Source organism: Lactuca serriola, chromosome 3 (assembly GCF_051521515.1).
Source record: "Lactuca serriola cultivar US96UC23 chromosome 3, Lser_US96UC23_V15, whole genome shotgun sequence".
NCBI classification, from domain to species: domain Eukaryota; kingdom Viridiplantae; phylum Streptophyta; class Magnoliopsida; order Asterales; family Asteraceae; genus Lactuca; species Lactuca serriola.
The window spans coordinates 114,253,766-114,275,118 of record NC_136410.1 but is presented as its reverse complement, the minus strand read 5'-3'; the positions used below and the strand labels follow the sequence as shown (position 1 = coordinate 114,275,118).

General features: G+C 39.3%; 1 protein-coding gene across 1 annotated transcript; it reads left to right on the top strand.

The window, feature by feature from the left end:
- The first annotated feature begins 1,540 nt into the window (after positions 1 to 1,540).
- Positions 1,541 to 2,213, top strand: LOC145093071 (anti-muellerian hormone type-2 receptor). The gene has a single exon (XM_079031115.1). It carries the CDS (start codon positions 1,556 to 1,558, stop codon positions 2,126 to 2,128), a length of 573 nt encoding a protein of 190 aa, XP_078887241.1. The 5' UTR covers positions 1,541 to 1,555; the 3' UTR covers positions 2,129 to 2,213.
- The last annotated feature ends 19,140 nt before the right edge of the window (positions 2,214 to 21,353 follow it).

Here is a 21,353-nt window from a genome sequence, read left to right as displayed (position 1 = left end):
AAAAAGACAACTTTATTTTTATATCAAACGGAATTCGTATGCGAAAGTTATGAAAAAAATTCTTCATTTTTTTTTTTGACCGAATAGCCTAGCTAAAAAAGTATGACTTACGAACATCTCAATTGGGAGTGTAATATGTCTATGTATAACCTTATTACAAATAATAAAAATAAAAGAAGTTATCAGCTCAAAAAAAGTCATTTTAGCTAATTAATACAAAAAATCGATTCAATTGAGGTAAATGCATTTTTATATAATATTTATTGTTATTTAATGATATAACTACGATCAAATGTTGAATGACAATAATGCTAATTGTTTATGAGTAGGAGGTTTTTTTTTGGTGATCTCACACCTAATAATTATGATGAAATAAAGCTTAATTTTCACTTTTATGTTAAGGCTACTTGTTACACCCTTTTTCTAATAACAATACATAGAAAAGTATGATATCTTGCTATCCATATGTAAAAAGATGATATTTGAAAAAAAAATTCAAAAATACAAACTATCCTACTTTGGAGCTTACAGAGTACGATTTCTCGATTTTCGTATACCGAGTGTGATATGTCAAATGAGTTTTATATGCAAAAGTTATGAATGTTAAAAGTTTAATAACTTTTCATTTTTTCACCGAATAACCTAATTTGAATTTTAAAAAATATCACTTTATAATCCTCAAATTTCGAATTTGATATGTCCATTGATAGCACTTATTACAAAGAACACAATAAAAAAAAAAGTTCAGCTAAAACGAAATTTGTTTTAAATAATTATGGAGACTAAACATTAGGCAAAAAACAAGATTTTCACGTATCGTCACTTGCAAAAATCTTAAGTGTTGTTTGTTTTAAAAAAAAACCCACTTCCGACTACTTATTGCCGCGCCGCGCAGCACACGTGCATCACTTGGCCCTTTGCATCTGTTTGTTTTTCAAAAGACTTCTAACTTAAAAACTGCTACGCGTGTGCTGCGTGACGCAACACTTGACCATCTGCTTCAAACCTCTTCACACCTTATTTTAACTTATTGCAACAATCCGCAGATGTTAAAAAGAAACCGACTTTTTATGACATGTTGTAACCGTTTGGTCCCTTCTTCTGCTACAGAGGGTTGCAGAGATAGTTCGCAGACTTCAGACATATTCTTTTCGAAAAAACAAACGACTCCTAAACAGGTGCTCTATGGCTATAGGTCGTTTTGGATTTTTTTTTTTTTGGAAATGGTTGGAAAAATCAACTTAAATAATCATTTTCTCTTTTTATAAGTAATAAATGTAAATTTTAGAGACTTAAAAAAGCTCACTAAATTTACTGAAACACTACTATGAATAGTTTTTGTTTTTTGAAAGACTAGCTTAAAAAAATATATTTGGTTGTGACAACCTACTAAAACACAAAAAAAATATACTTGGTGTGACATACTAAACAAAATAAAATTAGACTTAATAATAAATTATCACTTTTAATTGAATTGGTAAGAAACAAAATTTGAGTTAATAATAATTGATTCTTTTATTTTAAATATATATAGCACAAAAAACATATTTTCTAAATGAAATCACACACCGTTCATCACATTATCCCTATTATCTCTTCGCCAAGAATGGAGCTCTCAAAAATGTTGCTCCCATCTCCGACTTCCATCTCAATCCCTCCAAAACCTTACATTTCGCAATGCTTTCTGTACAACCGATCATCATCCACCTCTCGCCGCCGTCTCAATCTCCGATCCATGGCAAAGCAAACCGGCGAAGAAGTTTCCACCAACGGGATTACAGAGAAACTAGCAATAGCCGGTGGGTTAATCGCTAACCCAGTAATCGGGTGGTCTCTTTACACCCTGAAGACCACCGGCTGCGGCCTGCCACCTGGTCCCGGCGGATCCCTTGGCGCATTGGAAGGCGTTAGCTACTTGGTGGTGGTGGGGATTGTGGGGTGGTCTTTGTATACCAAATCGAAAACCGGGTCGGGTCTACCTAATGGACCTTTTGGGTTGTTGGGTGGTGTTGAAGGGTTGTCGTATTTGTCATTGGTGGCGATTTTGGTGGTGTTTGGAGTTCAGTTTTATCAGCAGGGTTCGCTCCCTGGTCCGGTTCCCGTTCCCGGTGACCAGTGCTTTGGTTGAGGTGATGTGTAAATTTTCAACATTTTTGTATTGTTATAAGTTTATAACTACAATAATTATTATATATTATTTTGTTTTAATTTAATATTGTATTGTGTTATATATACAGTGTTTTGAAATGTAAATGTACTGAGTTGACATATTTATATTTTTAGGCCTAATATATAATAAAATTAATGGATATGGACTCCTTATAAAAATAAAATAAAAATAATGGGCCACATCCCCTTATTTTTTAAGTGCTCAAATATCAATAAATATATGAAAGTATAAATTAGACTCATTTGGTGAAGTTATTGTGCTTGTTGGAAAGTATAAATTCTAATTTGTTGAAGTTATTTTGCTTGTTAGAGCTTTTGGCGTTTTTGCCCTTGGGTTATTATTGAGGTTTATTGTGGTTTTTGTTGATTGATGTTGTGGGTGATTTCATTGGTTTTGCCTCTCGTGTATATTTGAAGGTCATGGGCTTGATGGTACTTTCTATTGCTCTTGTAGTGTTTTGTTACGGTGTTGGACAATTTTGCCCTTGATTGTGTATTGTTATTTTTGGCTTCCCTTGCGCCTGCTTGTGAAATGCGATGAAATAAGAGGGAAATACGGTAGCCTTTTACAACAAACAAAACCAAATTGACTTATGCAAAAAATGACCAATGCAATAATACCCTTGGAATCCTTCCTAATAAATCAAAATCTTTTTGTCATATGTCATCTTCTTCTTCATTTGAGCACATGATATTTTCTAGAATTTTTGAATTTTTTATTTTATACTTGTCATTTTATTGTATTTTTTATTTTATTAAATTAAAATTCCACATTTAATATGTAAGGTATTTATTAGAAATGGTTTATATATGTAAAGTGTTCAATGTATAAAAGCCCCATTAATTCTAATAATTCGAAAAAATTCTCATTTTTCTTATAAATTCAAACTTTTAAAATTGTTAAAATTTCATATTTAATAAAAAAAATAAATCCATGTAATACATGAGTTTCACACCTAGTGACATTAATACAACAAATGCATTAAAATATAAACAAAACCAATGCAAAAAAATGACCACTTTACTCTTGAGAAGCAAAGCTTGAAAATAATATACCTAAAATGACATTAATGCAAAATGATGTATTAAACTACAAACAAAACCAATGAAAAAAATGATGGATTTACCCTTTAGAAATAAAGCTTGACAATAATACCCCTCGAATAATATTAATACATCAGATGCATTAAACTACAAACAATGAAGTACCATCGACTATTACAACAAACAAAGTCAAAATTCACTTATGTAAAAAACGACCAATTTAACTTTGCGCTACTAGTAGATGTATGGTTGTGAAATTAGGATGCCAATGAAATACCATTGAAATACTTTTAAGACACCATTAAAATACAGGGGATTGATAGTGAAGCTAGATCTTAATAAAATGGAAGTAAGTACGACATATAGACCTATATACAAAATTGTATACAACACTTTATATAATAGAGTTGTATATAGACCTGTATACAACACTTTAAACAACATACCTACATATACATACAGGGGTATCTTGGTCTTTTGTTTATATTTTATCACAAATAATTTCATAAGACCACAATCAATCAATCATGACTTGGATCAATTGTCATTTACCTTTTTTTTTGGAACGACAAAATGTTACCTTTTTTTTGGAACGACAAATGCATTAAAGAACTGAGATGTTCGGTTCACTTCCCATTTCTAGCAGAAGTTCCATGAGGAATTGGGTACGAGGTTGAATTTTAGCATTGCATATTATCCACATACCGACGACCAGAGTGAGCGGACAATTCAAACCCTTTAGGATATGTTGTTGGCATGTGTTATTGATTTTTGTGGGAGTTGGGATTCTTACCTACCTCTTGCGGAGTTCTCATATAACAACAATTATCACTCCAGCATTGGTGCTTCACCACTTGAGCTCTTGTATGGTCGAAGATTTCGTACCCCGGTTTGTTGGGGAGAGGCTGGTCATAGGGTTATAGTAAGGATCGAAGTAGTCCTTCAAACCACAGAGCTTATTTAGTAAACTAGACAAAGACTGCAGACCGCTCAAAGTCGGTAGAAGAGCTATGTCGACCGGCGCCGATCAGAGTTGGAGTTTCAGGTCTGCGATATGGTGCTCCTGAAGGTCTCGCCCTAGAAGGGTGTGATACGCTTCAGGAAGAGGGGGGAAATTGGGTCTTGTGACATCCTCATTTTCACGGCCAGAAAAGACCGATTTTGTTTATGCTTTGCTTTGTTTAAAAATCAGAGTAACATTTTAAATAAAACTGTTGCGGAATTTGTCCCAAAACAAAAAATGATAAAGATTTATCAAAAGCATTTCCGTAGAAATGTATTTCATTAAAAAGACTCGGGATGTCATGTTCGATACAGATCATAAGCATAAACAATACAACATAGGCCTTGCTACATTATTCCGTATTTACAGGCCTGGAATCCATTAATCTCTCATCCCAAAACATCACATCTATGCTCATGCGCCACTACCTGTAATACAAGAAACTGAGTGGGTCACGCTTGGGAGCCTGGTGAGCACATAGGGTTTTCAACCCACAATAAATAAGTTATTAGCTTTATCAAACCAAACAAACCCGATTACCCGTTCCCGTTATCCTCACTTTACGTCCCTAAAACATCTAACAAGAGGGACCTAGTCTAAGGACTATCATCGGGATGGACACTACTGCTAAGGGGATTCCTCAGCAATAAATGTCCTTAAGGCAACCATGTGGGGGATGGAGTACACTTGGTGAGCACACAGTTCAAATAAACACACAGTTCAAATAAACACCTACAGGTTGCGAGCCTGCTAGTGTTCCACTAGACTGTCTAGAATAGTCTATGGTCGTCATCTATACTCCGCTAGATGACTGGATCATCAATAACATCTATAAAGAGGCCTCTCATTATTTCATTTTATCACACAGCAACTAACACATCTACCCATGTTTTACCCCAACATTTTCGTAGATATAAAATACATATACAGTTTAAAATCATTGAAAACATGTATAAAAATGTTCATCCAGCATAAATAGCAAGTATTCAAATAATATGCACACATAGCACGTAATTTATAAAAAATACTTCATATCTATGTGTAAGCTGAAAGTAACTATGCACCCACCTGATTAGGCGGTGAATCGTCACTCGGACAACACTTCGTTACTCTTAAAACAATTTCCTTGACAAAACCTAGTATCAATATGACTAGGGTTTAGTCTGACGTTAACCGCGACTAATTAATAGTCCAACTATTATTATTATTATATAAGCGTTAAATAACACTAAATATAACTCATAATAATATCCCAAATACTTATTATAAGGTCCTAATAACATTACTATATTAAAACATAAGCTAAACTAAAGATAGGTTAGGCGTAGCTCACTTACAGCGGGTTTCCTTCGAAATCGGGCTCTACCGGAGCAGAGTTTTTGAGCCAGAGGCTCTTCTCGTCGGAGCCGTCAGGCGCTCCGGGAGCCTCGGGGCTTCCTTCGGGTGCTAGGGGGTTTACCTAGGCTTTAGGGGGGGCTTAAGGAGGCTTAGAGAGAGAGAGAGAGTGTAGAGAGAGAAAGAAGGTTTGGGAGGTGTGAAGAAGAGGCTAGACCCGACACCTCTATTTATAGTGAAAATATCTGATGGACTCGCCGAGTTGGTGCATGTGGTGGCCTTTTGGTGGTGCCACGTCACCCCTATCGCGTATCAGCCTTCAAACTTAGAAAAATCATAACTCTCTCATACGAGCTCCGTTTTTGATGTTCTTTTTTTTCCACACGTAGGTAAAAACAAGATCTACAACTTTCATTTAGATTCCGTCGGCTAATTCTCTACCGATCTCAAATTTAACAGTAGGAGGCGTTTAGACTGTTAAATGACCGCGATGAATTCGTAACTCCTTCATACGGACTCCGTTTTCGTCTATCTTTTTACCGTTGAGTTCCTATTAATGAGATCTTCAACTCTCATTTAGGTCGCGTAATCCAAAAACGGCTCGAATGTAGCACCTGGTTCCTGTTATGTAAAATTTATCTTAGTGTTTTTCTTTTTAGCCTTGGACTCGGTGAGTCGTAGGTCCGACTCGCCAAGTAGGGACGGGATCCGGAACACGTTTAAGTTGGCGACTCGGCGAGTCCATATTCTGGACTCGGCGAGTCACCGCTGTCTGATGAAACCCTAAATTTCAAGGGTTTGCACCCTATTTAAACCCCTTCCCCCCCCCCCCCCCCAAGCTTGCCCCCATTCACCCTCAGAGCTCTATACCTCGTTCAAGCCTTGTTCCTTGTGAGTTTGAAGCATTTGGTGTGTTTTCTTGAAGATTTGGAGTGGGAAGGAGAGTAGATCAAGAAGAAGAGGAGGAGGCCAGGCATCTTTGAGCTATCTCAGTGTTTTCCTTAAGGTATAACTCGATTTCCCCTATATTTTCATGCTTATAGTCCCTTTTAGCTCCATGGAAGTCCTTCTTGAGCCTTTCCCCAAGCTTGTTTGTGCTTTGTGGGTTGTAATAAGTGGTTAGCCTCTAGATCTAGGTGAAATTGAGCTCCAGGAGCTTAGATCTACTGTCTTTATGGATCCATATTGCATGAAAGCCCTAGATCTACTCTTTTGGTGCATTTTGAGCCCTAAAACCTTTATTGGTGCTTATTTACACGTAAAGTTGGAAACTTTACGTGTTATTCATGCCCTAGAAACCCAGATCTATGAATGGCATGAGCTGGATCCAAGCAGAATCACGTGTATAGTTTTTGCATGTGACCGACTCGGCGAGTCGTTCATCTGACTCGGCGAGTCGAGTCGCGAGTCTCCGAGTTTCCCCCTTTTCGCATTTGCGGGTTGGGGGTAGTGAGTCATTGGGTGTGAGTCAGTGGGTCGGAAGCCAGAATCACTCATGAAGTCACTCGGCGAGTCAATGCCATGACTCGGCGAGTTCAAGGCAATCTTCTTGTCTCAAGAACAACTCGGCAAGTTGTTCATACAACTTGGCGAGTCACAACTTAGAGTTTTCTTCGGATGAAGATGAACTCGGCGAGTTGTTCATACAACTCGGCGAGTAGGATGAAGGACTATTGGCCTTTGGTTAGAAGGAAAAACCCGTCGAGTCAATGCCTAACTCGACGAGTAGAGACGGGCTCATGGTCAGACAAAGGGATAGGGACTCGGCGAGTTGGCAAGCCAACTCGGCGAGTCTGGTCAACTGGCAGTTGACTGTGACTTGACTCTTAATTTGTTAAGGGTAAATGGTCAATTTACCCCGAAGTCGGTTTGTAGTATTTGACTGAGTATTTTGTGGGAATTATAGCCGGAGGATTTCCGGGGAGGCAGCAGCAGCGAACAGTCAATTCCCACACAAATCAGCAGCTATTTCGAGGTGAGTTACCTTCCAGTAGCGGTGGGTCTATGGCCACAATGCCGGCCCACCAGTAGGAGTTGTATGTTGGATGATTGTCTTTGTGATATCATCTAGGTTTGCTACTACTTGATACGTTATATGCTGGCATGATATGTTATATGTGATAGTAGTAGAGTCCGGTTGTTAGGACCGAAGGGTAGGTTAGACACCCCAGATATGTCTGACAGTATGTGATGATATGATATATGCTGGTATGATATGTTATATGTGATAGTGGTAGTAGGAGGGGAATAGTCCCTGAGGGTCGTTTGTTAGGACCGACGGGTAGGTCAACACCCCAGAATGGCTTGACATGGGTAGGTCAGCACCCCAGAATGGCTTGACACGGGTAGGTCGGCACCCCAGAATGGCCGTACCGGGTAGGTCGGGCACCCTAGAATTGCCCAACAGTATGTATGATATGTGATTGTATGGTATGTGGTATATTGGGGGAACTCACTAAGCTTCGTGCTTCCGGTTTTCAGTTTTGGTTTTAAATTTCTTTTTCGTTTTTCATGGTGGAAATTAGTGAATTGTCATTCACTTACCTTCAAATATTCTGCAATTTGGGTTACGACATCCCTCTCCCGATTTGTAGAATATTGTGTTGGGTCCTAGCCTTAGTATTTCTTTTGGGTGATTTACTAAGGACTCAATCTATCAACTAACTTGAATTCGTTTTCTCCCGTTTTGTAGATGTCAAAGTTCGACAACTATGGTCTTCCCAAATCCCGTGGAACAAGTATTCCACATGAAGATGGTATTCCACGATTCAATTGAGGAACGCAAAATCATGCTTCACTTCCTCCTCCTCCTCCTATTGTTCTCCCCAACCCACAAGATCGAAGAATTGAAAGGTTCAATATCACTAAGGCCCTATTGGAAATGAAACATGAAGATGGTAAACCCGTGTGTGCCCACGTTCTAGGAATGAAATCACACATTGATAGGATGATAATGTTGGGTGTGTCATTCCCAGATGAGTTGGCTGTAAATTGGGTTTTGCAGTCACTTCCTAAATCATATAATGAGTTTAAAAGAAAGTATTATATGATGGATCATGACGACAACCTCATTCACCTAACTTACATGCTCATTGCTGCTGAATCAGAAATAATTTGGTGAAGCAATGGAGCGTATTTGTTGGGAAAGTCAACCAACCATGCTTCCGAGGACGTTCTAGGAGAACCGACCTGCGTTTGCTGCCAAAAGAAAGGGCGTTGGATACAAGTCTGCCCAAAGAGCCTGAAGAGTCCAGAAGATGGGAGAGTCAAAGAGTATGGCTGCGCTTCAGGTAAAATCCATTATCTAACTCCATTAAGTTCCTATTCATTAATTCTTAATACATAATGTGATAAGATTGCATTTGAATGTTTTACAGGATCGGTGAAAAGAAAGGAAGCTTGGTGAAAGAGCAATATGAATCTAATCACAAGGAATGGATCTTGATCGCATGGACTTGAAGATTAGATTTTGAGCTTAGATAGTTATGATAGAGTTGTTAGAAATTTTTCTTTTGAAATACATAGTTTTCAATCGATTTTGCATTGTAAGGACAAATGTTTTCCGCTGCTTTTATAAATAAAATAAATTTTCGTTTGACTTATTTATTTGTTTATTTCCTTGCAATGAAATCGTTATGAAAATTGGTGTTTGCATATTTCTACAACAAATGGATATGATTCTTATTTATAGTGTTTATGGAAAAGTCGAGAATTTACCAAATAAGGAGAGTTTCTCATCGCCCAAGTTTCAATTGGAAAGAAATTTGGAATCATGCAACTTGGTTGCACGATGAATGAGAAATTTCATATTTGGAAATTAGACTAATTCATTGACAAAGTGTCAAGTGAAGGACTTGGAGATCGAATACACAAAGTTGCGTGTTGATTAAGTCCACCATAAGAGTAACATAGATATTCGTCATGATTTACTAAAGGTTTAGTAAATATGATTATACTTACAAGATTAAGTGTAATTCTGAATTGATTAAAGGGTTTAGATCAATAGCAGAACGAATAAGAAGAATCAAGTAGGCAGAAAGATAAAAGTTTCTCCTTTCTAAGAAGATGGGAGAGTACCTTTTATGCTTTATGATAGGTCTTAATGATTAAGAACCATATCTCAATTGATCCTCTAAATGAGTCTTAGTACAATTGTATGTCTAAGAAGAGGAATCAAGAATTGAAGAAATGGTTAAATCAATAAGTCAATCATACTTCGTTCCACTAACAAGTCTTAAAGTTAAGATTGTGACATCGAGTGAAAAAAGTAAGGTTTATAACATTCATCAAATGTGGAAATTTGTGATGTCTTGGATAAGACAAAGACCAACTAGGACCAATTTATGAAGTATTTTGATAAAAGCTACACTAACTCTTGAATATTTGTTTGTCAAGAAATGGTTATTAACAAGAGAATCTTATATGTCAAGGAGTCAGTGGGAGTTTTAATGGTCTTGAAAGGTTTCAAGAACAAATCAAATAAACCTTATCGATCATCACTAGCACACGAGTTGAGGTTTACAACCTATCGTGATGACATTATTTTGGTTCTGTGCCAATCCAATCGAGTTAATTATGCATGAGAGTTCTATGAGTTCTCATGTTGAACGCATAAAAGGCAAAGCACCTTAATCAATGAAAGGTACATTGATAGGAAAGGGTGAGCTGCTTAACTACTTGGAAGACATGGTGGGCAGCTGTGCTACCATAAGGCAAGAAATCAAGATTAAGAAAGTTCGGTCCATATGAGTTTGAATTTGTCGTAAACTTTGGTTTTAACAAATTCACATGGATAGGAACACATACACCTTTTAAATATAAGTGTCATAAGATTTCCTCCTTCATGAAAATGATTGTGAGGAAATGCTTTCACTAAGAAAGATTTTAAGAAGATAGTGATTGTAAAATTGCATTCTCGAATTCGATTATGGTTACGGTATCCCTTTCCATAATTTGAATTGTGAGGTTTGGCAATTAGTCTTAAGTGATTAGACACATATATGAACTATCAAAGGCAAAGGTGTATAAGTTCAAGAAACCTTGATAAAAGATTATCAAAGCACTAAGTATTAGAAACATGAACTTAAGAAATTCAATAAGCATTGTTTTTCTGAAAGTTAAGATGTTTATGAATACATGTCGAAGCTAGTGGGAGCATAAGTGTTATGTTTTATAATAATCATCATGATAGTGGGAGCATAAATGTTATGATTGTATGATTATTAAGGCATGTATTGCAAGTTGACAATATTAATTATAGAAAACAAGAGTTATACCTTGCAAAGTAGTAAGGGTTATAAAGTTGTTTTGCTATAATTAAGGGAGAGAATATTATGCTTCATTTCAAATCTAAAGGCTTAGGTTGTGGAATGTTAATAAAATTTAGTCAAAGGTACATAGTGTGTTCTTAAAATTTCGATTATAATTACGGCATTCCTCTTCACAGTTCGAATTTTGAGAACATAGCAAATAAAACATTATGCGTCGTGTCCCATACGCTTCGGGTATAGGATCGATTGCAAATGCTTTAATGTTTGACCATTCTAAAATTTTCCAAATGTCTAGTAGAGGGAAAAAGGACTAGAATCGGTTTTGACTAAAATAATTAAACAACTATCAAAGGACAATCCAAAGTTCGACGAGGATTGGTCGCTTGTGAGTAGTTGGAAGTATAGTATTGGAAAATATGGAAATGTTTCCATATTGGATGGACCATATCGACATCATTACGAATAAATAAGATTCTATTAAGAATGAATTGTCATATGGAAAATATGGAAACGTGTCCATATTGGGAATTGAATATTGAAAATCTATGTCTAGATTAGAAACTTTTATGCAAAAGGATGTTCAAAGGAATGTACTTTGAGTGAGAGACATCATAGGAATTGTATTGTAACAATATCCGATAGAGATTTTGTAATATCATTGGCAATAGTCTTTGTGACATTGGTGCAGTGACATTACGAAAGGATCGTTGCATAGAATATTAGAATCTAGCATATTCTATAAGTAGCAAGAATTTGATATTCTTTCACTTATGAAAAAGGATTTGGAGTTGTGAAATGAGAATGATTGGAAGTGTGTTCAATTTGATCTATTTCACAAAGTAAGAACCATAGGTAAACATTGTGTGCATGCTAGGAGCATAGGACAAGTGTAATAATTCAAGTAAGAAGTTGATTAACCGAAACGACAAATAATGAGTAATCAACATGGTGATAAATAAAAGGTGTTTTATTTATACTCAAAGGTTTGAGTCCATATGGGATTAGTATTATTCATGTGTTTCACCTTTGCATGTTTTGACTTCCAGAATAATTGAGTTTATTAAGAATAATCAAATTATTCAAACGGGCCACAGTCGTTAATATGTTGGAAGTAGATATGAATGAAGACTGTCATGAATTGGTGTGTGGATTGTCTATAAGGTATTAGACATAAGCAAATGTTTGTTGCAACGTTCATGAGTGCTTATGAATGTGATTTGAGCATTGGATTAAACCCACGCTCACTTGGATCACTCCATGAATTGTATCACGAGTGATTGGTGAGACGATAACATCTTATATTCTTGAAACCGAGATGTGTGAGTTGTATCTTGCGAATCGGTTGCACGTTGATAATATGTAAATGCACCAGTAACTTGGTGTTATAAAACATATTGTTGTGTGTTATTCGGTGAGTGAGTGCAAGCAAGCATTGTATCAAAGTTTATTCGTTCCTTTTTATCCAAAGTAGGATAAAAGCGATATCTTTGGGCCCCTCGATGATTTAGTGATGACAAACGTAAATGCCCAACCGGGCTAGGGCTAATTTGATTTGTTCAATTAGTCAGTCGTCATAAACCGGAATCGAGATATAGTACAAAGAGAATGATTTGAAATCATATCTCGTATGATATCTAGAATGGAGGAATATATGATCCCTTATCTAAAGGACACGCGTATCTGATAGGATCAGAGTTGACAGTGGCTTTGGAAAGCTACGATTGCAGATCAGGATCTGAAGTCATACGCATAATAGTTATTAGACTTATCCAAGTGGGAGACTGTTGGATTAGTGTCTAAGTCCATAACTATTTTGGTATGTACTTGACCCGATGGTGCATGGTCCTTTTGGGTTGGCTTCACCAAAGCAACTTGATAGGATGAATTATGGAGAGAAAGGATTAAATATGATTTATTAATATATTATGGAAATAATATATTAAAGGAGAAATCATATTGTTTAATTAATATTAGTCAATAACTAATTGGTAATTAGTATTGTGACTAAAAGAGATTAATTAAACTTAAGGGACTGGAATTGTAATTATAAGATAATTGCAATTTGGGCCATGGATTGCCTTTTATTATAAGGTGGACGAATTCTATGGGGGAAGCCCATATGAAATCGTCCAAGGCCTTGAGAAAAGGGCTCCATGGGTTGCTTAGGGTTTAAGCATCCAAATTAGGGTTTCCTTGTTAGATAACCCTAATTGCCTCACTATATATAGATCCCTTAAGGACCAAAAACGTGGACAAGCTTCTTGCTAGGGTTTTCACACGGTTTTGGCAGCCTCCATCCTCTCTCCTCTTCATCCTCTTGCTTATGGTGTTTGTGAACCATTAGAGGAGTGACACTTGTGACTTTAAGCCTTCCAAAGTCAATTCAAGGAGGAATTGGGATTGTTATTGCTACATAACAATCAAGGTAACATTATAAACCTATTCTAATATCTAATATGATTACCTGTATGCTAGAATTAGGGTTTATAGTCTTGGATTCAAAGCATGTACAATAGAGAAACCTAGATCCAAGCATTAGGGTTTGTATGAGCACATAGGATGTCTTATGACCAAAACCCATCAGTGGTATCAGAGCCTAGACTGGTTTCAATTGTATTGATGCATTACATGTTCAAAAAATTCGATTTTTGATGTTCTGGAGGCTGGACTCGCCGAGTCCATAGCTAAACTCGCCGAGTCCATGCAGACTCGACGAGTCCAAGCTTGACTCGCCGAGTCAACTCGTCAGATGGAGGGTATTTCGCGATTTCTTGCTGTTTTTGCTTATGGATAGTTACCTTATCATATTAGATCAATATAAATCCGATTTTAGGATATATTTGACTATATCTTTGATCTAATTGAAGATATTTATCAATTAATAAGATAATTGTTTCCTTATGTGATAATTGATTAATTATTTTGACTAAATTGATAAATTGTTTTGCAAGAAATCATTAAATAAATCAAATATGGATAATTATGTAATTAAATGTTAATTTAGATTATTTGTTATTTGATCCTTATGTTATGAAATGTTTCATATTTTCCCCTTTAGGTTTTATAGTTTAAATTTGAACCCAAAAGTTTTGTTGTTTTGAAATTTAAATAGTTAAAACCCCAATGTTTTGAAAAAGGTTTCAAAACTTGCCCTCAAGTTTTGGAATTTAAATTTTGATTAATTGTTTAATTTGATGTGTATTTAAATTCTAAACCCTAATGTTTGAAATGTTTCAAAACTTGCCCTCAAGTTTTGGAATTTAAAACTTGATTAAAAGTTTAATTAGGAATATTAAATTCTAAAACTCTAGTATTGTTTTGAAAAAGTTCAAATCACACCCTTATGGTTTTATTAATTAATTAAGGTGTATAATTAAAAGAGGTTTAATAAATCCATAAAAGTTTAGGTTTACAATTTAATTGAATTAAAAGTATAATTGTTAAATTAGACCACATAGTATTTTAAAAGTGTAAAATACACCCTATACTATATATATATATATATATATATATATATATATATATATATATATAACATTAAAAGTCTAACATTATATATATGTATGAGTAAAATTCAGTCTTACCGTTAGTAGGCCTCATTCACGAAGCTGGTCTATAAGGGGTGTTTAAGAAAATTGCCTATAAAATGGCGAGTGAATGGGTATCCACTCTTACCCACCGCACTCTTGACTAGTGGAGGGTCGTTAGCCGAACGGGTAGGATAGGACGAAACCCTATCGGTTGGCTCCTCCCGAGATGCAGGAGTTGTCTACGCAGCTGCAGGAGCTGCTAGACAAGGGGTTTATTCAACCAAGCAGTTCACCCTGGGGAGCCCCAATCATGTTTGTAAAGAAGAAGGACGGGTCGCACCAGATGTGTATAGATTACCGGGAGCTGAATAAGGTAACGGTGAAGAACCGTTACCCACTCCCGAGGATTGATGACCTCTTTGATCAGTTGCAGGGAGCATCTTGGTTCTCCAAGATAGATTTGTGTTCAGGTTATCATCAGATAAGGGTCAGCGAGGAGGATGTGCAGAAGACCGCGTTTCGGACGTGTTACGGCCATTATGAGTTCGTGGTGATGCCGTTCGGGCTCACCAATGCTCCTGCTGCGTTCATGGACCTCATGAACCACGTGTGTAGACCGATGTTGGATCGGTCTGTGATAGTTTTCATTGATGACATCTTGGTTTATTCCAAGACACAGGAGGAACATGAGGAGCATCTGAGAGAGGTTTTGGAGACCCTGAGGAGGGAGAGCTTGTACGCCAAGTTCTCCAAATGTGAGTTTTGGTTGCGCGAGGTGCAGTTTCTTGGGCACCTCGTCAACCAGAACGGGATTTCAGTAGACCCGGCCAAGGTGGAGGCCGTAATGAGGTGGGAGGTTCCGAAGTCTCCATATGAGATTCGGAGTTTCCTAGGATTAGCAGGCTACTATCGGAGGTTCATTCATGATTTCTCCAAGATAGCCGTACCCCTGACACGGTTGACTAGGAAAGCCGTGGTCTTTCGTTGGGGGCTTGAGCAGCAGGCAGCGTTCGAGATTCTGAGGCAGAGATTGTGCGAGGCGCCGATCTTAGCCCTGCCCGAGGGCGTAGAGGATTTTGTGGTATATTGTGATGCGTCGATCTCAGGCCTAGGCGCATTATTGATGCAGAGGGGGCATGTAATTGCTTATGCCTCGGGCAGCTGAAGCCTCACGAGGTGAACTACCCGACACATGATTTGGAGTTGGGGGAGGTGGTTTTTTCCCTCAAGATTTGGGGGCATTACCTCTACGGGGTTCGATGTACCATTTACACGGACCACAAGAGTTTGAGGTACCTCATGGATCAGTCGAATCTGAACATGAGGCAGCGTCGGTGGTTGGACGTGGTGAAGGATTATGATTGCGAGATCCTTTACCACCCAGGAAAGGCCAATGTGGTGGCCGATGCACTTAGCCGCAAGGCGGCGCCGATCAGGGATAGTCGCATGAGGATGACTGTGGTGACTCCCCTGTTGGAGCAGATTCAGGAGGCTCAACAGGAGGCTATGAAGGAGGAACATCGAAAGAGTGAGCGAATAGTGGGTCAAGTCACCTCCTTCGATTATGATAGTCGGGGGTTATTGACACTACACCGTAGGGTGTGGTTGCCGTATCATGGAGGCGTGCCCCAGATCTTGATGGAGGAAGCGCACAAATCCCGATTCTCTATTCATCCAGGGGCGACGAAGATGTAAAGGGATCTTCGCCTAGAGTATTGGTGGCCTTGCATGAAGCGGGATGTGGCGTGGTACGTCGAGCGGTGTTTGACCTGCAGGAAGGTCAAGGCCGAGCATCAAAGACCGCACGACAAGATGCAGCCGTTGGATATCCCGTTGTGGAAATGGGAGGATATTACGATGGATTTTATCACAAAGCTTCCCCGGACGATGCGAGGAGTAGATTCGATTTGGGTCATCGTGGATCGATTGACCAAGAGCGCCCATTTTATTCCGATTCAGGAAAGCATCTCGGCCGAAAAGTTGGCCGTTATTTACATCAGGGAGATAGTGGCGCGGCACGGGGTGCCAGTGTCAGTGATATCGGATTGAGATGTGCGGTTCACTTCCAGGTTTTGGAAGAAGTTTCATGATGAGTTGGGCACTCGTCTGCACTTTAGCACCGCCTTTCACCCGCAGACGGATGGTCAGAGTGAGCGGACCATCCAGACTTTGGAGGATATGTTGCGGGCATGTGTGCTAGACTTCGGTAGTAGTTGGGATACCTATCTTCCCTTGGCTGAGTTCTCGTACAACAATAGCTACCACGCGAGTATTGACCGCCCTCCATTCGAGATGTTGTACGGACGGAGGTTCAGGACCCCGATATGTTGGGGTGAAGTTGGCCAGAGGGTCATGGGGAGCACCGAGGTGGTGCTCAAAATGACCGAGAAAATCCAGCAGGTTCGGAGCAGGCTTCAGATTGCGTAGAGTCGGTAGAAAAGTTATGCCGACAGGCGTCGATCAGACCTAGAGTTCCGGGTTGGGGATATGGTTCTCCTGAAAGTGTCTCCTTGGAAAGGCGTCATTCGATTCAGGAAGCGAGGCAAGTTGGGCCCGAGATACATTGGTCCGTTCAGGGTTGTAGCCCGGGTGGGCAAGGTGGCTTATAGGCTGGATCTGCCAGCCGAGCTCAGCCAGATCCACAGCACCTTCCATGTCTCCCAGCTGCGGAAGTGTCTCGTGGATGATTCAGCGGTGGTGCCGTTAGAAGAAATACAGGTTAATGACAGCCTAAATTACATTGAGCGCCCGGTCGCGATCCTCGACCGGAAGTCGAAGGATTTAAGGAACAAGAGGGTGGAGTTAGTGAAGGTGCAGTGGCAGCTCCGAAAGGGGTCCGAGTGGACTTGGGAGCCGGTGGAAGAAATGATGGAGCATTACCCCGAGCTGTTTCAGGATCGAGCAACAGACTTCGAGGACGAAGTCTAAAATAAGTGGGGGAGATTTGTAGCACCTGGTTCCTGGTACGTAAAATTTATCTTAATGTTTTTCTTTTTAGCCTTGGACTCGGTGAGTCGTAGGCCCGACTCGCCGAGTAGGGACGGGATCCGGAACACGTTTAAGTTGGCGACTCGGCGAGTCCATATTCTGGACTCGGCGAGTCACCGCTGTCTGATGAAACCCTAAATTTCAAGGGTTTGCACCCTATTTAAACCCCTTCCCCCCCCCCCCCCCCCGCCCCCAAGCTTGCCCCCATTCACCCTCAGAGCTCTATACCTCGTTCAAGCCTTGTTTCTTGTGAGTTTGAAGCATTTGGTGTGTTTTCTTGAAGATTTGGAGTGGGAAGGAGAGTAGATCAAGAAGAAGAGGAGGAGGCCAGGCATCTTTGAGCTATCTCAGTGTTTTCCTTAAGGTATAACTCGATTTCCCCTCTGTTTTCATGCTTATAGTCCCTTTTAGCTCCATGGAAGTCCTTCTTGAGCCTTTCCCCAAGCTTGTTTGTGCTTTGTGGGTTGTAATAAGTGGTTAGCCTCTAGATCTAGGTGAAATTAAGCTCCAGGAGCTTAGATCTACTGTCTTTATGGATCCATATTGCATGAAAGCCCTAGATCTACTCTTTTGGTGCATTTTGAGCCCTAAAACCTTTATTGGTGCTTATTTACACGTAAAGTTGGAAACTTTACGTGTTATTCATGCCCTAGAAACCCAGATCTATGAATGGCATGAGCTGGATCCAAGCAGAATCGCGTGTATAGTTTTTGCATGTGGACGACTCGCGAGTCGTTCATCTGACTCGGCGAGTCGAGTCACGAGTCCCCGAGTTTCCCCCTTTTCGCATTTGCGGGTTGGGAGTAGTGAGTCATTGGGTGTGAGTCAGTGGGTCGGAAGCCAGACTCACTCATGAAGTCACTCGGCGAGTTCAAGGCAATCTTCTTGTCTCAAGAACAATTCGGCGAGTTGTTCATACAACTTGGCGAGTCACAACTTAGAGTTTTCTTCGGATGAAGATGAACTCGGCGAGTTGTTCATACAACTCGGCGAGTAGGATGAAGGACTATTGGCCTTTGGTTAGAAGGAAAAACCCGTCGAGTCAATGCCTAACTCGACGAGTAGAGACGGGCTCATGGTCAGACAAAGGGATAGGGACTCGGCGAGTTGGCAAGCCAACTCGGCGAGTCTGGTCAACTGGCAGTTGACTGTGACTTGACTCATAATTTGTTAAGGGTAAATGGTCAATTTACCCTGAAGTCGGTTTGTAGTATTTGACTGAGTATTTTGTGGGAATTATAGCCGGAGGATTTCCGGAGAGGCATCAGCAGCGGACAGTCAATTCCCACACAGATCAGCAGCTATTTCGAGGTGAGTTACCTTCCAGTAGCGGTGGGTCTATGGCCACAATGCCGGCCCACCAGTAGGAGTTGTATGTTGGATGATTGTCTTTGTGATATCATCTAGGTTTGCTACTACCTGATACGTTATATGCTGGCATGATATGTTATATGTGATAGTAGTAGAGTTCGGTTGTTAGGACCGAAGGGTAGGTTAGACACCCCAGATATGTCTGACAGTATGTGATGATATGATATATGCTGGTATGATATGTTATATGTGATAGTGGTAGTAGGAGGGGAATAGTCCCCGAGGGTCGGTTGTTAGGACCGACGGGTAGGTCAGCACCCCAGAATGGCTTGACACGGGTAGGTCAGCGCCCCAGAATGGCTTGACACGGGTAGGTCGGCACCCCAGAATGGTCGTACCGGGTAGGTCGGGTACCCCAGAATTGCCCGGCAGTATGTATGATATGTGATTGTATGGTATGTGGTATATTGGGGGAACTCACTAAGCTTCGTGCTTACAGTTTTCAGTTTTGGTTTCAGGTACCTCTTCTTTGAAGGGGAAGGAGCTGGCGCGGTAGCGGTACATCACACACCTGCTTGTATTCCGCATTCTGATATTTTCTTGGGAAATTGTACTCTGACACTTTTATGATTATGACAATGTTTTCCGTCGTGCAACATCCTTTGTGAAATGAAATGATCATTGAATGATTTATTCCTAAATGTTTTGCTAAGTACATGTTTTAAAAACGAAATTTTTGGCTCGTATTTTTGGGATGTTACATCGAACTAAAATTCGAGTTTCGGGCCGTGCACTGTTAAGCCGAATCTTAGAAAAATTCATAACTTCTTCATACGAAGTCAGATTTGGGCGTTCTTTTTATGGATTTTCTCGGTTTAACATATTCTACGACTTTTGTTTAGATCACTAAGGCTAAATCTCTCTCTATCGTAAATTCACTATTTACATCTCCCGGTGCCGTGCCGATTTTGCCGTAAAACTTCGACGGGTCATAATTTCTTCCTAATAACTCGGATTTCGGCGTTCTTTATATGTACGGAAACCTTGAGAAATATTCTACAACTTGGTTAAGACTATTTATTATAAATATCTTTTGCTGAAAAGTCATTTTCGATACTAATCGCCTCTAAATTGACTAGCATGGTATACGTGCCAGGCATGCAAACCCTAATTTTTAGGGTTTGAATCATATTTAAACCCCATTATAGCCTCATTTTCCCTCAGGTTATCATCCTCCATTCTCTTGATTAGTTTTTGCAACACTAATCCATATTGTGAAGCATTTCTAAGCTTGAGATTGTGTGTTTTGTGCTTTTGAAGAAGAAGGAAGGAAGGAGAGACCACCTTGGAAGAGTGAAGCTCTTTAGATCTAGGATCACATCACCATTTGACACCATTTAGAGGTATGAAGTTCTGAACTTGGTGAAGTTTCATTTAGATCTTGTGTTGAAATGGGTTTTTGTTCTTTTGGTCCCAAATGTGGAGATTCATGAACATAGCATTTTCTTGACCCATTAACCTGTCATTTCAGACATTTGGATGGGTCTTGAGTCATAAAAATGGGTTCCAAATGGTTGGTTTGGCTCCATGCATCATTTAGAAGGTCTTAACGGATTAAGCAGTTGAGTTAAGCACTTAATGTATATGCAAGTCATAGAGTTGGAAACTTTATGTCTCTTAAAGGTATTTTAGCCAAGGATCTGAAAGATGGACGTGAGAGCTTAAACCATTTAGCTCTTAATGAGAATTTGGGGGTCTGGGACTACGCCCCATGTACGAGGTCAACCACCCCGATGGTGGTCAACATTCGAGTGCGCCCAACGTACATTTAAAGTATGCCCCGCGTACTCACTATGTGGTGACTCGATTGGGTTGACTCAGTTGACTCAGTTGCTTTGATCAGTTTGACTTTGACTTTGACCTAAGGGTATTTTGGGATTTGGATTGTGATTGGTCATTTGGTTGGTTAGGTGATGGTTAGAGCTGAGATTCAGAGTCGAGACCTCATCAGCTTTTGTCCAATTTGTAATGTGAGTTTTTCCTCACTGTACTTGTGGTTCGAAGGCACTAAGGCCGACCCATTGGATTAGATATCATGTTATGTGATAGTATGTTATCGTGTTGTAGTGATCTGTTAGATCGGTATCCTGGTATATAGGATGATGCTATGCTTAGTGATTTGTGGATCTTCCTGATTGTCTGTTGACTAGTTATATGTATGTTTTGTTGGGTTTTGAGCAATCTAACACTTCCTAAGTGTGCATGCAACCCTAATAAACCTTGGATCTATGTTTTCTTCTAAAATACATGCAAATAATAATTTCCAAGGTTTCTTCCTAACTAGCATAACATAAGGATTATGAATCATAAAAGTACTAGTAGAAATACATACCTTTTGATGATGGTTGATTGTTTGGAGTTTGAGAGCCAAGCACCAATAGTGTGAATGCCTCAAATGGAATCACAAATCACCACAAACACTTGGAAAACTTTGAGAGAGTGTATACACACATAGAAAATCGGCCACACACACAAAACCACACTAGTGGCTATTTCATGCAACATAAGCATGCTTATATAGTGTGCATGGTTAGGGTGAAACCCTAATAACCCATGTCTTTTCCTTTCCAATGATCCATGGGTTAAAAGCTCCATGGATCATCCATGGACTTCCATACAAGCCTAGCCCATTAACAAATGGGT